Genomic DNA, 14,933 nt, shown 5'->3' on the forward strand with positions numbered 1-14,933 from the left:
CTAGGTTGCTGGGGTTAAGAACAGTAAGTCAGAGGGTTTGTTCAGTAAAGATAAAAAGTTTTCTTTCAATCAAACTACACAGAGCCTGTAGGCCCTTGGAATTGAAATGAAAATCCTTGCTTCTCCTATGCAGCCAGACCAAGTGATTGCCTTCAAAGCTTTCTGATTGATTCTAAAGTTTTTTCAAGGTTTTAATCTTGTCGTTTGTGCTTTCATGTTAGGAGCTGTATCAGTTTCACTAATTTATCTGTTGTGATGCAATGTGATGACTAAAAATCAGCATGAGTTATCAGTTTGGCACGAATCTAAAGAAAACTGCTACCTTCAGTCCCATTAAAAAGAATTTCCCATAGCATCCAAAGTGCGTAAGGCTGTTAGGACAAACTAGGGCAATAACTTTATCAAGAGTAAAATGTACAATATGCATGCATGGGAAAGTAACATCTATTATCTAGGCCTATGGCCTATGTAATTTCCAAAATTATGCTCTCTTCTTAAACTCTTTGGCCAACTTGCAAGAGAAATTACTAGTTTAATCAAGCTGTGCTCATCTTAAGGAAATCCCCTTCTCTATACATCAACCCATTCCTTTAGGTAGGCTGCAGTATCTGTGGTTTCCACCTAACACTTAACATCACTTTAAGGTAAGCCCGAAGTAGTTTACTGCACCACTGTTCATGCAATACTAATTTTGATACTTCTGGAGTATACTGATCCTAGAATATTATAGTTAAGCTTATGCTGTATTATTGCTATATTATCCTCCACTGTATTATCCTATATATACTCTTTGAGGAGCAACATCTTGACCTTGTAAATTAGGTGGATGTACTGATCTCTTTAGCAAGTAAAAAGCACACTAAATTTCAGAGGAAGACACAAAATGTTCAGTTCCAATCAGATTCATAATGTACCATTTCACTAGGCTCATCCATTAGCCTATATGTGTAAAAAAATCCATTGTCAAAATGGTGAGTGCAATAACTCTCTTTTCCCTTTTATCTCTGCTTTCCTGAATTGTGTCATGGATTGCTTTTTCTCTGTCCTTGCAGGTGACACTAAAAATGCTGCTCCTGACTGTGGTTGTCAGCATGTACAAGAGTTTCTTCATCATAGTGGGAATGTTCTTACTGCTTCTTTGTTATGCTTTTGCTGGAGTGGTTTTATTTGGTACAGTGAAATACGGAGAGAACATTAACAGGTACAGTATGTACTTACTACCTCATGGAGATGTTCTTTAAACAGCCTGAAAAAATCACATTCTGCTGGAGAGAAGTTTACCCGTGGCAAAAATCAGACAAGTCTCCAGGTCTAGCTGAAGAGCTCTAAACAGAATTTCTGATAGGAGACACTGAGCCATCTTCCCAGTCCTTATGCATTGGACCAAATGGCACCCAATCCAGCCCAGAGCAGACTGAGAGGTGTTCTTCATTATCCCAGCTAGAATATGCTTCAAAGCAGCACTGAGCTAGCCACAAGCTGCTGAAACACAGCGTACCTACGACACCTTATCAGCATCACCCAGGAACAGGATCCATATACCAGGCCGATACAGAGAGGGGACAGTTCTGTGAACTGGCTGTTAACTGGAGACTTCCCAATCAATAGCATCATCAGGCTTCAGGAAGAGAATGGAGACGGGGGATAGGATCTGGCTTTGAGTCTGCTTTAGCTCTTTGATAAAATGAGCCAAAATACTCAGACCTGTGTCTGAGCCAAAGTTCAGTTACTGTATCTTAAGTCATGGAATAAATAATTCAATGAGCTCCTTCAAATAATACTCTAACTATTTTTAGTTTAAAATAGTAGAACAGTAGAAAGTGGAATTTATTTGCATTTTTTCTTGTCAACTTTTTAATTCTGGGACGTGAAATGACCTCTCTCTCTCTCTTATTCTTTAAAACAGACATGCAAATTTTTCATCAGCTGGCAAGGCTATTACTGTACTCTTCAGAATAGTTACTGGAGAAGACTGGAACAAAATTATGCATGACTGCATGGTAAATACGATACTGCCAGAGATAAAGTAGGCAAGAAACAGGAGACACCATTGCATCTCAAAGCGTTTCCAGTATCTTAGCTTTGTACAAGGAATGTTGTGATTACCTTTATCTCTTCAAGGGATATAAAGTTCACGAAACCTCAGAACACGACACACAAATTGCAGTTCCAATCACACACTCACAGTGTAATATTTCATGGGGCTAAGCTGTTTAAAACACAAAAATGAAAAGGTTTTCAAAATCAGAAGTGCAGTAACTCATTTTTCCACTGTTATCTCTGTTTTGACTGGGGCAAACTGACTTTTCAGGTTAACTTTGTCTTTAATGCATGCACTTTGGCTCATTCTATGTGAAATCCATCTTAAGGACCTCAAAATTTGTTCTTAAATCACTTTATTTTGCCCAAGTAAATTTCTCTCTGTTGTTTCCATTGCAATGAAAATCATATTCCCTTCCTTTTTAAAGGAATGGCCAGGGAAGCTTTTTGAAAACCGCCACGTTTCAGAGCACCAAGGTGTTTCTTTACAGTGGCATAATGCACAATGTGCCTTGTGTGTGGTAGTGAGATCCACACCTAGGCCTTTTTTGTCATACCTCTCTCTGGTTTTTGATTTCTAACTACTAAAGGAACAACAAAAACCTGCCTACAATAGTAGTATTATTCCCTAATTGGGAAGCTTTAAAGAAATGATAGTCATAAGTATTGTATTGATTGCAGAGAAATTAAGAATCTCTTCTTATCATTGATTGACTTTGTTTTCTTTTGTTTTGAAGGTTCAGCCTCCATTTTGTACGCCAGATAACAGCACTTACTGGAAAACAGACTGTGGAAATTATGCTGGTGCTCTTATGTACTTCTGTTCATTTTATGTCATCATTGCATACATCATGCTAAATTTGCTTGTTGGTAAGTGAAAATATACGTTAATAACAAAAAGGTCCATCTTGGCATGTAGTATGTTAGATGTGAGTCTGTTGTGCTATTCAGGTATGAGGTTACCTTGTACCTTCACTGTTACATTATATGCGTATGATGATTTTGACTCTTCTCTGGCATGGTGTATGCTAAAATTCAGGAATTTGGGGAATGAAAGTTTTTTGAACAAAGAGATATGCTGTATTTGTAGAGTTACCCTAAGAAATACTATTTTCTGAGCTTTTCCCTCCTCCAGTTAACATTTTTCCAACATCATTGGAATTCACCTAACTGATCTTAGATGTTAGATTAGGCATCTCACCAGCATTTAAGATACAGCTTTTAAAAAGTGAGCAAGTGAATATTGATGTAGCATGACAGTATATTATACATTTAAAATCATCTGAACATACAGCTAAAGGCACTTATTAACATCAAGTTTGCACAACAGAATTCATATTCTCTTGAAATCATAGTTGCTTATGGATGTTAACCAGTTAGAAAGTAACTACAGGCTTTCTTTATAGTGTTTTTTGGCTTTGTGATTTTCAGCTATCATTGTGGAGAATTTCTCGTTGTTTTACTCAACTGAAGAAGACCAACTTCTAAGTTACAATGATCTTAGGCATTTTCAAATTATATGGAACATGGTTGATGACAAAAGAGAGGTAAGAAACTTGATAATGAGCACAGAAATCCAGTAAATTTACATTTTTTCCTTGAAAAAGCATAGGGGGAAAACAAAGTGTGCTGACAAAACTCACTGAGCAGTTACTGTTCACGTTCTAAAAGTTCAGTGAGTATGATCTAACATTGTTCATGGCCCTTCAAATACTAACCCATATTCTTTACTACTGTGAAGTACTTATAATAGTAGATTTAAAAACAAATTTAGATATTCCTAGAATCAATACAATAGCATCTTTCCTCCCATCTCCCTGAGAGCTGTTCCCTTGGAAGTCTACAGGCTCACATCCATTTACATGTCTGATCTTCAGAAGGGCTTTGCTGAGATTTCAGCACTGTCTCCTGTAAGATCCTCATAGAGAAGCTGATGAAGTATGGGCTGGATGAGAAGATGATGAAGTGGACTGAGAACTGGCTGAACGGCCAGGCCCAGAGTGTGATGATCAGCAGCACAGATTCCAGTTGGAGGCCAGTAACTAGTCCTGTACTCCAGGGGTCAATATTGGGTCCAATCCTGTTCAACATCTTCTTTAATGACCTGGATGATGGGGCAGAGTGCACCCTCAGCAAGTTTGCTGATGACACCAGACTGGGAGGAGTAGCTGATATGCCAGAGGGTCATGCTGCCATCCAGAGGGACTTCGACAGGCTGGAGGAATGGGCAGACCGGAACCTCATTAAGTTCAACAAGGAGAACTGCAAAATTCTGCACCTGGAGAGAAACAACCCCAGGCACCAGTACATGCTGGGGCCTGACTGGCTGGAAAGCAGCTTGGCAGCAAAGGACCTGGGAGTCCTGGTGGACACCAAGTTGAACATGAGCCAGCAGTGCCCTTGCGGCAAAAAGGGCTAATGGTATCCTGGGCTGCATTAGGCAAGTATGGCCAGCAGGCCAAGGGGCAGGATCCTTCCCCTCTACTCAGCACTGGTGAGGCCACACCTGGAGTCCTGGGTCCAGTTCTGGGCTCCTCTGTGCAACAGAGACATGGACATACTGGAGAGAGTCCAGCAAAGGGCCAGTAAGATGATGAAGGGACTGGAGCATGTCTCCTGTGAGGAAAGGCTGAGAGAGCTGAGACTGTTCAGCCTGGGGAAGGGAAGGCTCAGGGGGAATCTCATCAGTATACATAAATACCTGAAGGGAAGGTGCAAAGAAGACAGGGCCAGGTTCTGCTCAGTAGTGCCCAGTGACAGGACCAGAGGTAATGGGCACAAGCTGAAACACAGGAGGTTCCCTCTGAACATCAGGAAATACTTTCACAGTGAGGGTGACTGAGCACCAGCACAGGTTGCCCAGGGAGTTTGTGGAGTCTCTATCCTTAGAGATACTCAAAAGCCATCTGGACATGGTCCTGGGAAACCAGTTTTGGGAGACCCTGCTTAAACAGAGGGGGTTGGACAAGGCGACCTCCAGAGGTCCCTTCCAACCTCAACCATTCTGTGATTCTGGGATGAGAAGAACATCTGGGAGACTGAGCTGTTCAGATGCTCAGAAGTTAAATCATAATCTGAATGATTCATGACATCATTAAGATTTGAATATGAACAACGAGTTGGTTGCTTGTAGCTGGCACATGGCTGTGCTGGAGATGGAAGCCACGGTCTGTACTGATAGAGATGGAGAGTTCTGAATCCAGCACACCCAGCACTGACAGGATCTCTCTCTGACGTGGAACAACACATGACAGCAAAAATAGCTCCAGTCAGGCTCCTTTAGCAAAAGAAAATATGTAAAGAGTATGGATACTACAGTTTCAGAGGGAAATACAGTCCTAATTTTTTAACAGCAGATCAAAATTGTTGTCACAAAAAGCGGAACATGTGCTAGGTTGACTCTCAGAACAGAGGACCTTTGAAAAGCCAGTAAACTCCCAACTTTCTCCTGTCCAAAGATGCACAGAGAAGGGGACAGGTTTACAGCCAGGTATAAGCCTGGCTGCGAATGTTTAAATTGTAGTTTAATTTCAGTTTTTCAAAGGCAGCTCTTTGGACATATGATTCTCATCATAGATTAATGCAAATGGGGAAACTAAATCACCGAGCAATTTTGAAGATTTCTGGCAAAATTAACAGCACAGATTCTCATTGTATATCAGTCAAATAACAGCAAAGACTTCCATCAGTGTGCTGAAGAGCTGGCTGCGTGTGTATATTCTTCAGTAATGTATTCACAGTGACTTAAATAGGCCAGGATTTGACACAGAGTCTCTGGAGAAATAGTGTTTCTCTCACTGATCAAGTTGAATGTCTGAGTTGGTTGTTAGGTCACAGTAACGATTTACCATCTATTATGCAATTTTACCCAGGGAGTAATCCCTACCTTCCGAGTGAAATTTCTGCTGAGGCTTCTGCGGGGCAGGCTGGAGGTAGATCTCGACAAGGACAAGCTGCTGTTCAAGCACATGTGCTATGAAATGGAACGGCTCCATAATGGTGGTGATGTCACTTTCCATGACGTGCTCAGGTACTCTGAGATTTTCTCTGAATTTGTAGAACAGGTATAATGGCCTGTGTTTCTCTCCAGGTTAACAGGTATTCATTAGGCTTGGGAAAAGGCAAGACCAGTAGCTACAGAGGCACTGCTATTTTAAATGTAATACAAAAATTAGATTTCTCTTTTTTTCCTACAAAAAATATTAGTGATGCAAAACACAGGTCCTAGGGAATCAGCTCTAAGTAATTTTAATGTTTTCACCAGAGACAGTTTGTCATAAACAGCAGTCACGTGTCGTTCTTGTATCCCAAGTAACGAAAGGTTGCTCCCACATGTGTAGCAACATGACAGTGAATCTGACTAGAAATAAAATAGAAATGGGAATATTATCCAAGCGTAAATACTTAGGGGAAAAAAAAACCCAAACCACCACAAATGCCCTAGTTGCTTATGGTTCAGCAGCTCACCTGTATTGGATAGCTAGATGTAGGTGATAAGGTCTTCGTTTGTTTTGAGCACCACAAGTCTCTTCTGGAATCATCTTAGCGTTTTTTAGCTTCAAATATGAATTTACTGCATACACCTGAATTATGTATTTTTGCATTAAGGTCTTCAGTATGAGCTTTGATTTTCTAAATTAAAATGTAACATCACCAGCATTTAAAAAAAAATTAATCTATGTTTCTTCCAGCATGCTTTCATATAGGTCTGTTGATATCAGAAAAAGTCTTCAACTGGAAGAACTGCTTGCTAGGGAACAACTGGAATATACCATAGAAGAGGAGGTGGCCAAGCAGACCATACGCATGTGGCTGAAGAAGTGCTTAAAGCGAATCAGAGCAGTAAGTCAAGCTAAACCAGGATCAAAATGGTTGCAGAAATTGTACTGCTCAACAGTGTTGGAATTTGCTGTCACTATGCTTCATTTACTCTGAAGTCACGATAATGTTTATGTGAAGAAGTATGTAGCAGTTGCTAACTCAACAAAAAAACTATGTTACAGCTCAATTGAAAGCGCTACAAAAATAAGCATCTTTTGAAGGCAAAAACTGTCTTCCTGCCAAAAATTTATCTGTCTTTTCAATACAGCCGGAAGATGCATGTGCAGAGACCAAAGTCAAAGGAATAAAGAAAAAACAATGTAATGTGATGAAACCTCATAGGCCTAATCCTTCCTCATAGAATGTAATTGTATAATTTCCTTGCCTCTGCTGGCAGAAGATACCATGATCAGTCACCAGCAGATGACTCCTCAGATGGAACCCTTATCAAGATACATCATTTGAGTGAGCCATCACAGTAACTGTGTGTGCAAATGAGCAGTGTGTACGTGCAAATCAGGTATATGAACCGTGGCACACAGTAGCTGTGTCTATGCCAGTAAATTAAGCAGGGCCAAGGCATCGGCTCAGGACTGGGACGGGGTCACCCATCCTCATTATCATGTTCCTCGGCACAGTTTTGGCCCATGCGTACTCGTACCCTCCCAGACCAGTGCCGAGGGGTCTCCCAGACCACTGCCGTAGGACCATCACTGCCCTCGAGGCATGGGTCAGGGTGGAGACTGCTCCCAGTAGGCAGTGGTTGAAGCTGTCAAGATCAGCCAGATCATGAAAGTTCTTGCCTGTCACTTGGCTTCAGCACTGCAGGAAATCCCGGTCTGTTTAATGTACTAGTATAGAGCTAGCCGGTGCTTCTGTATTCAGTTTATGCAGTGCTTCTGATCATCAGAAACATTTTTGCCTTTGCTCAGGATAGCTACAATATATGTTGGTCAAAGTTTGTCTTGGATGAAATTTATATTAAAAAAAAAATCAGGAAATTTGAATTAGGTTTTGCAGTTATTCTCCTCTTTTCTTCCAAAAACAACTCTTCCTTTATATAAAAAGTCACAACCTGGTTGCCTTGATGACTGATTTTTCAGTTACTGTAAGGCTGAGTCCAGGTTTTGGCACATATATTTTTTATTTTTATAAAAGCTTACTTCTTGTGACTGGAGGTTTTCCATAGAGATCTGTGATCATGGAATAATTTTCTGTTCGTAAACTTATAAAAAAACATAACTGGACAATTTGAATGTAACGTACATTCCAGCTGAAACGTCAACTTTCAAGGCATATTCAGATAGATAGTTTCATTTTGATCTTATCTCTGTAATAATAATGGCAGTAAATTTAATCTCAGCTCTCAATTCGGGGTTTGTTCGACTGTTGTTCATTTCATTATGATATTGAATTACACTATGTTAAAGTAAATATGCTATTCATTTCTCTCTAATAATGTGGTTCAGATCATTTCACATTATATGAACCTTTTATAAACTGAATGTAATTATGGAAGTTAATATATATTTTCAAATTCTCTTGTTAGTCTCTAAGTCTCTCTAGAGGGAGCCGGTGAAAACTACCCAGGAAAGTGAAACCCTTCCTAAGGGCTGTTTATTTTCATTTAAAAGCAAATTAGATTGTAAGATCATAATGGTAGTGGTTTTGTTTTTCTATTTGTGCTGTAAATCTATACTCAGTCCCAAGGTTTCCACTACTGTTTTATTCAGTCTTACTGACAGCGTGTTCCAAAGTCCATGAAAGAAATCAGATTTTTTTCATTGCCTTAATGTAATTCTTAGTGAATCTCCACCAATTTCCTTGTTTCTTTTTCTTTGCAAGAACTTCTAACTTATAAATTCAAAACAATATGTTTTTAAACTCTTGGCTTAAACTAACAATTGAACAACTTCCCTTCCACTTAATGTAGTTTATAAGTTTCATCCTCTGGTCCCTACATAGAGGTTAGACATATGCTGGAATTCACTTTATTTAAATAGTGACCATCTGATACATGTAGCTTTATCAATGCACCTGGTGTCCACATCTGGTGCTCACTGTTCGGTTAAATATTTAGAAGGCTTTAAAAAAAATCAAGCACTGTAACACACCAATGAGAACATTTTGTTGTCACATATTATACCTTGACAGAAACAACAGCAGTCGTGCAGCATTATCCATAGTCTACGAGAGAGTCAACAGCAGGAGTTGAGCCGATTTCTGAATCCTCCCAGCATTGAGACAACACAGCCGAGTGAAGATATGAATGCTGTTAATCAAGATAACAGTGCACAGCCAGAGGTATGTTAACCAGAAGACTATCAGCTACTCAGAACAAATCCAGAAAACTTCCATGTTTCTTATTTGTTCTTTTTTAAATATCACTTTAACAGGGAAAGTTGAAAGCATTATCTTGTTTTGCTTCAGTCTTCGCCTTCAGATGTAAAGGCAAGATGGTCTAAGGCAGTAATTCCCCAACTTAGTTAGCTGTCTTGCTAGCACCATAAAGGGCAAACTCAGCCGTACGACTCTGGCAGCACCAACTTTGAGCTCTCACATGAGCTGTGTACAAGCTCAGGGATGTGAAGCTTTCCTGTTCAAGCATTCTGAAGTAGTGTTTATGCTGAGAGTGGTAACATTGGGCATGCCGGGTCCTCTGGGGCAGGGGTCCTGGGCTCTTCCAGGGCAGAAAATGAAGAAGGTACAACATAAGGACTCCACTGTAGAAGGCTGAGAACAATTTTGTACCCTTCAGTGGGGAATATAATGTAATTGAACCCAAACGGTCTTTTTATTTTTTCCTATTAGTAGTAGCTTTCTGGGGCAGTGAAGAATAGAAACCATATCGCCTTAACAAATGGCAATATGTTTTGTTTGTATTCATCTATAAGGCTTGTAAACAGAATAGAAAGATAACCCTTCTTAGGATTATCCCCATGCAATGAGGAGCTATGACTGAGATTCTTTTTTCTCTGTTCAGACCAGTAGCCAGCAGCAGCTCCTTAGCCCAACACTTTCTGACAGAGGTGGCTATCGGCAAGACTCTGCAGATGCTGGGAAACCTCAGCGGAAATTTGGACAATGGCGTTTGCCATCAGGTAAGTGAAGAATGTTTATCGCTAGAGTCCCCACATGCCAAATCACTGCTGTACAATAACAAGGCCATGAGAGGCTTCATGATTCACAGTTCTACCTCCTGCCTGCTGCTGGCACCAACATCAGGGTTTTTCTACCCTCACACATGATGAAATACAGCAATCTCTCCCCTTCCTCCCAATTCTGAAAGGTTGGAAAATGGGCCCAAGCATTGCCATGTGCAGGTGGTTGGGTTTTTTTACTTTTTCATACATTTAGTCAGGATCTTTGGATTGAGGGCAATACCATCCCATATGTTTGGACAGCATCTTGTGCATTTAGAGTTCTCTTTTATCATATAAAGCATAGTGAAAATGAATCAAGTTTTCCCTAACAACAGTAGTAACTTCTGAGTGCCTTGTCTTGTCTAGGCATACCAGGCCTATGGTTTATACCTTATACCATAAGTATACATTTTTATATCTTCACTTCAGGCAGGAATTGGCCAGGTGTACTATCAGTTTCCTGTTTATTTTCTCAGAAATGGGAAACGTCCTCAAGTTATTCTAGTAACTACAGTCTGCTAGAAAAGAAAGGCTAGACTATGCCTTATAGGAGGATGCTTATAGGAGGGTGGGAGAGGTGCATAGGTACAGTCTGAGGCCTTATTAAGTCTTTGTCTCAAGAGCACTCTCCACCACCTGAAACAGTCTCTCTTAAAGTACATCTTGACCTCTGCTGCCTGCCACACTCGTGACCAGCAGGTTAGGTGTGTGCACATCAACCTTTCAGCTGTCATCAGTCAGTCCTATTCTGAGTCAGAGCGCTGCCTTCAAAGGTTGCCGCTGTTCAGACCCTAATCATAGCTAGGTGGAAGTAGAAGAGATGGTCATGCTATGAGTACCATTAACCCTACTTTTGTGAGCAAAGTACTTGTCCGAGAAACAGGACAGCTTAATAGAGAGCTTTCAATCCATGTTTTCCACTTAAATGTCACTGAGCAGCAATGATGAACATTCTGTTGGAACAGAGAGAGAGTAAAAGAGGGAGAGTGCTAAGGAGGAATCCGACTACTGTAGCCAACTGGATCGGTTTTTCAAGTGAGAATGAGGAGTTCAGGGTTTCCTTTCTTAGCACTGATCTTGGCCATGTCAGTCTTGAATGCTTCTGAGTTGATGATCTCAGAAAAGAAGGGTCACTTCCATGCACAGTACAGCCTGGCTGTTGGTACGTAGTCTACCTCCAGTCCAACAAAGACATGTATTTAACATCATGAATAGCATCATTAAGCTCAGCTGTGGGTTTTATATACTTATACATGTGGTTTAGTGCTTTCCTAAAGCCATACCAGCACCTTGTACTGGCATCCAACCTTAGGCCATAGTTAAATATCGCTTTCTAGCTGCAGCTGCCACCCCTAAATGCACTTTTCCCTCTCTTTTTCTGGCACTCGCCACTTTTACCATTTTGCCAGCAGGTCAGCTCATGTAAGTACTGCCTAAACTATTTAGGTTGCAGTTAGCCAGGTAAGAAGAGATCTGTTTTATCAGCTATCCCCAGCAGAAGGAAATGAGGCACTGCTCAGTTAAACTGCTCTACCAGCAGATTAGTGGGAGCAGTGTGAACAGCTGGAGCTGAAAAAACCACAAACATTAGAACAGAGCCCTAGTCTTTCTGCACTAAATCAGTTTAAAGCTGCCCCAGTCCAGGTAGTTCTGTATATCTGAATTCTAAGCCAAAATGTTCAAGAAGCAGATCTACTCTAACAAACACAGAACTTTCTGTTTAATTTCATAGCCCCCAAACCAATAAGCCATTCAGTGTCTTCAGTCAACCTCCGCTTTGGTGGACGTTCAACTATGAAATCTGTTGTATGCAAAATGAATCCCATGTCTGATGCTGCTTCTTGTGGATCAGAAGTCAAGAAATGGTGGACAAGACAATTAACTGTGGAGAGTGATGAGAGTGGAGAGGACCTTCTTGATATCTGAGAAAAAAATTAAGTCATACTAGAACAACAACCACTTCAAGTACAACCTGATTTTCTATGTTTAGAATTGAAGACTCTGTGTGATGTACAATTTCTTTATAATCAATATCATAATTTTTTTTCAAATGCTTATCCTTCTGCCATATGAAGCATAGCACACACTTATATGTTAGAATTCACCTCTATGGGTACTAACTGTACTTTAAGAAACCTGTATACAATAGCAGTGCTAACAAAGCCAGAGAGACTATATTGCCTTTAGCAGACGGAGCATTGAAAGATTTCATATGTTCTGTAGCTACATAATGAAAATGTATTTTGATATGCACACCTCTGTGTTTTTCTTCAACCTGTACCGTACTTCATAGTGGCAACACTTTACAATACAGGGGTAATGTATTTCTTCTTTTTGTGTTTTCCCTCAGTTCTTATGTAGTAACGTTTCTTCAGAAGGATTTTATTATTCACAAATGACCTGAAGAGGTCAGCACTGACTTCATGTTCAAGGGAAGTATTTTTACCAAGTACAGATTCTGAATTACAATTCTAAGCTTTTTCTGGACCTTTTTTTAAAATATGCAAGATACAGGATAACTCATTTTAAAATCAGAAGGTGAAGGATTGGCTTTTAAAATGTAAATATCTTTGGGTTTTGGTTAATTATGCAAAGAGCTTGATTTTCATAGAGAAAACAGGGGAAAAAAAAGAAAAAAAAAAGACATGAAAACTGTGCATTTAAGCATCCAGCAGAAGACCTCCATGTGAAAAACATGGTTTATGCTTCATTTTCAGAATATACTAGTTACATATATGTATGGTGTCATTATTCTCCTGTTAACTGGGTCCCATTTCCTTGTGTAGTCGTAAGATAACTTTCTTCTTGTCTGTGTGATAAAAATTAGCATGTTGGGGGTTCTAATTACAGAGTAGTATTGTATGGCTTTTAAAATACAGTTCAGTTTTGCCTGTATAGGTAGAAGTGAATTTTACTTACCCACGTTACTGCTCATGCTACAGCCCTGCAAAGCTGGGGCATGACACTGTACTGTGGTTAAGTACCTTTGTCCCTTTTATCCCAATGCATCATATTTTGACGAGTTAGCCTTCTTTTATTTTATGAAGCACCAATAGTGCTACATTATCGCTGGTAAAAAAGCAGCTATCCCTTTCATAAAAGTTTTTCCAGTGAAAGGCCAATGCTATACAGATACGAAGGTGGAGAAGAAAAGCCACAAAACGCAGCAGCATTTGTTAGGTTCAGAATTGAAGGCTGTCTAAAAATGTGGGGTAAAAATGTACCTTTCCCTCAGGGAAGAGCTAAGAGGTTGCAGATTTTGTAGCTTGGCCCCCGGCTGGGTTTTTTAGCATAGCTGGGACCTTTCTGTTACCATTGTTTCCTATGGAAATGATAGGTTGCTCTAACATGGCCTGATGTGAGATCTTGTAAGAGGCTCACAGTTAATGTATATCACCACTTCAAAAATATATCCTTTAAAAAGCAGACAAAAGCCAGTACTTTGCGATGTTTTCTGGCCAAAATATTGATGTAGAGTGATCGGAATACAGGATTGTTTTCACAGATGCCTTCACCATAAATGCAAAATTAGGTTTGGCCATAAAATACAGTTTTCTTGGCATTTATCAATGTTTTGTTCCCTCTGTATGGTTGAACATGGTTTAGGTTTTTTTCAAAAATAGTCATATTGAAGACATCTGTATGTTGTGGTTTCTTTATGTGTTTGGGGGTATATTTAAGTTTAAATCTAGTCAACTGTAACTCTATGGTAACAGAACGTGTACATTCTCTTGTTTACTAGATTATGAACCATCAACAAAACTTCATATGCAAATCCAATATTTTGTGTTCTGTTTTGTGCTTGTTTAAGTTGAGCTTTTGTATATATGACAAAAAGATAAATATTGGATTTATAAGAGATAGTATCTTTGAAAGTTCAATAATATATTGAACTGCAGATCTTTCTGAATCATTCTTGCTGCAAATCTTCTTTTTAAAAAATCTGGCAAACATTTTTTCCTTGCCTTACAGTACTCTGTCAATAAAAGTGAGTTGCTTTAAGCAATATTCCTCCCTCTGGTTTTCATTCTAACTGCATTTGCTATATCTGGCTCATCTGTGGTAATGCTGCATAGTGGCTAGGTGTGTGGTTTGCACAGGATTATTTGAAGAGATGCTTTCAAACCCTTCTAATTGGAGGGCCTTTGGTTTTTCGGTGAGAAGTCCAGCAACCGACCTCACCAGTTCTGCCACGAGGGGTCTCATTCAGAAAAATGGGACTAAATACGATTGCTCCTTATTTATTTATATTTAACCTGCTTGCTTTGTTTGCTTTAGAGCCTGGATGTGAATATGCGTGCCTGAGTGTGTGTGCGTGTGTGGCAGGGGGAAATTTGTGGTGGAAACATTGTAATGGCTTTATAGACTGCCTTTGAATATCTTCCGAAACACTGGGGATCCCTGGACCATCTTATTTAACTGGCAAGCTGGCTCTGAGAAAGCAATGCTCACCTGTTTATTCCCCCATTTTACTTTTGCAGATATAGCAAGTGAAATAGAGTTACAAAGATATGAAAATAATATATACTAGAGCCTCCAGGAGACTAGGTTGAGGTGAAAACCTCCTTAGTATGGCACCCTCGACATAACTAAAGAAGGTGATAACCTCCTACTCTGCAGCAAAGCAGCCAAGGCACATTTGCACATGAAGGTGAAGAAGCAGAGTGGAGACTGGAAGAATGACTGAAGTTCAAACAGCCTGCACAAACAATGGAGAAACACAAAGAGGAAATAGTCCATCAGGAAATCAGAGTCAGTCCCCACAGCCTGAGAGAAAAGTTCAAACAAGAACAGACCCTAGACAAAGGTAAACAAAAAATTGCCAGGGGAGTATTACTACCTACAGTGCTCTTGGCTCCTGGAATTAAATCCACAGTTATCCTATACAAATGAAAAGAAGAAAGCGTTCAGAGTCCTTTTCATCCACTA

At 39.9% G+C, this 14,933-nt stretch overlaps 1 protein-coding gene across 1 annotated transcript in view; it reads left to right on the forward strand.

The window, feature by feature from the left end:
* The window catches only part of NALCN (sodium leak channel, non-selective), a 245,834-nt gene extending 231,824 nt beyond the window's left edge, over nucleotides 1–14,010 (forward strand). Inside the window, exons 36-44 of the mRNA XM_075045904.1 lie at nucleotides 1,053–1,201; nucleotides 1,907–2,000; nucleotides 2,778–2,910; nucleotides 3,472–3,587; nucleotides 5,913–6,070; nucleotides 6,732–6,882; nucleotides 9,016–9,165; nucleotides 9,845–9,962; nucleotides 11,737–14,010. Of these exons, the coding sequence (XP_074902005.1) occupies nucleotides 1,053–1,201; nucleotides 1,907–2,000; nucleotides 2,778–2,910; nucleotides 3,472–3,587; nucleotides 5,913–6,070; nucleotides 6,732–6,882; nucleotides 9,016–9,165; nucleotides 9,845–9,962; nucleotides 11,737–11,930 (1,263 nt within the window). The 3' untranslated portion in view covers nucleotides 11,931–14,010. The remainder of the gene's footprint in view (nucleotides 1–1,052; nucleotides 1,202–1,906; nucleotides 2,001–2,777; nucleotides 2,911–3,471; nucleotides 3,588–5,912; nucleotides 6,071–6,731; nucleotides 6,883–9,015; nucleotides 9,166–9,844; nucleotides 9,963–11,736) is intronic.
* Nucleotides 14,011–14,933: the final 923 nt, after the last annotated feature.

This window comes from Buteo buteo, chromosome 14 (assembly GCF_964188355.1).
Source record: "Buteo buteo chromosome 14, bButBut1.hap1.1, whole genome shotgun sequence".
NCBI lineage: Eukaryota > Metazoa > Chordata > Aves > Accipitriformes > Accipitridae > Buteo > Buteo buteo.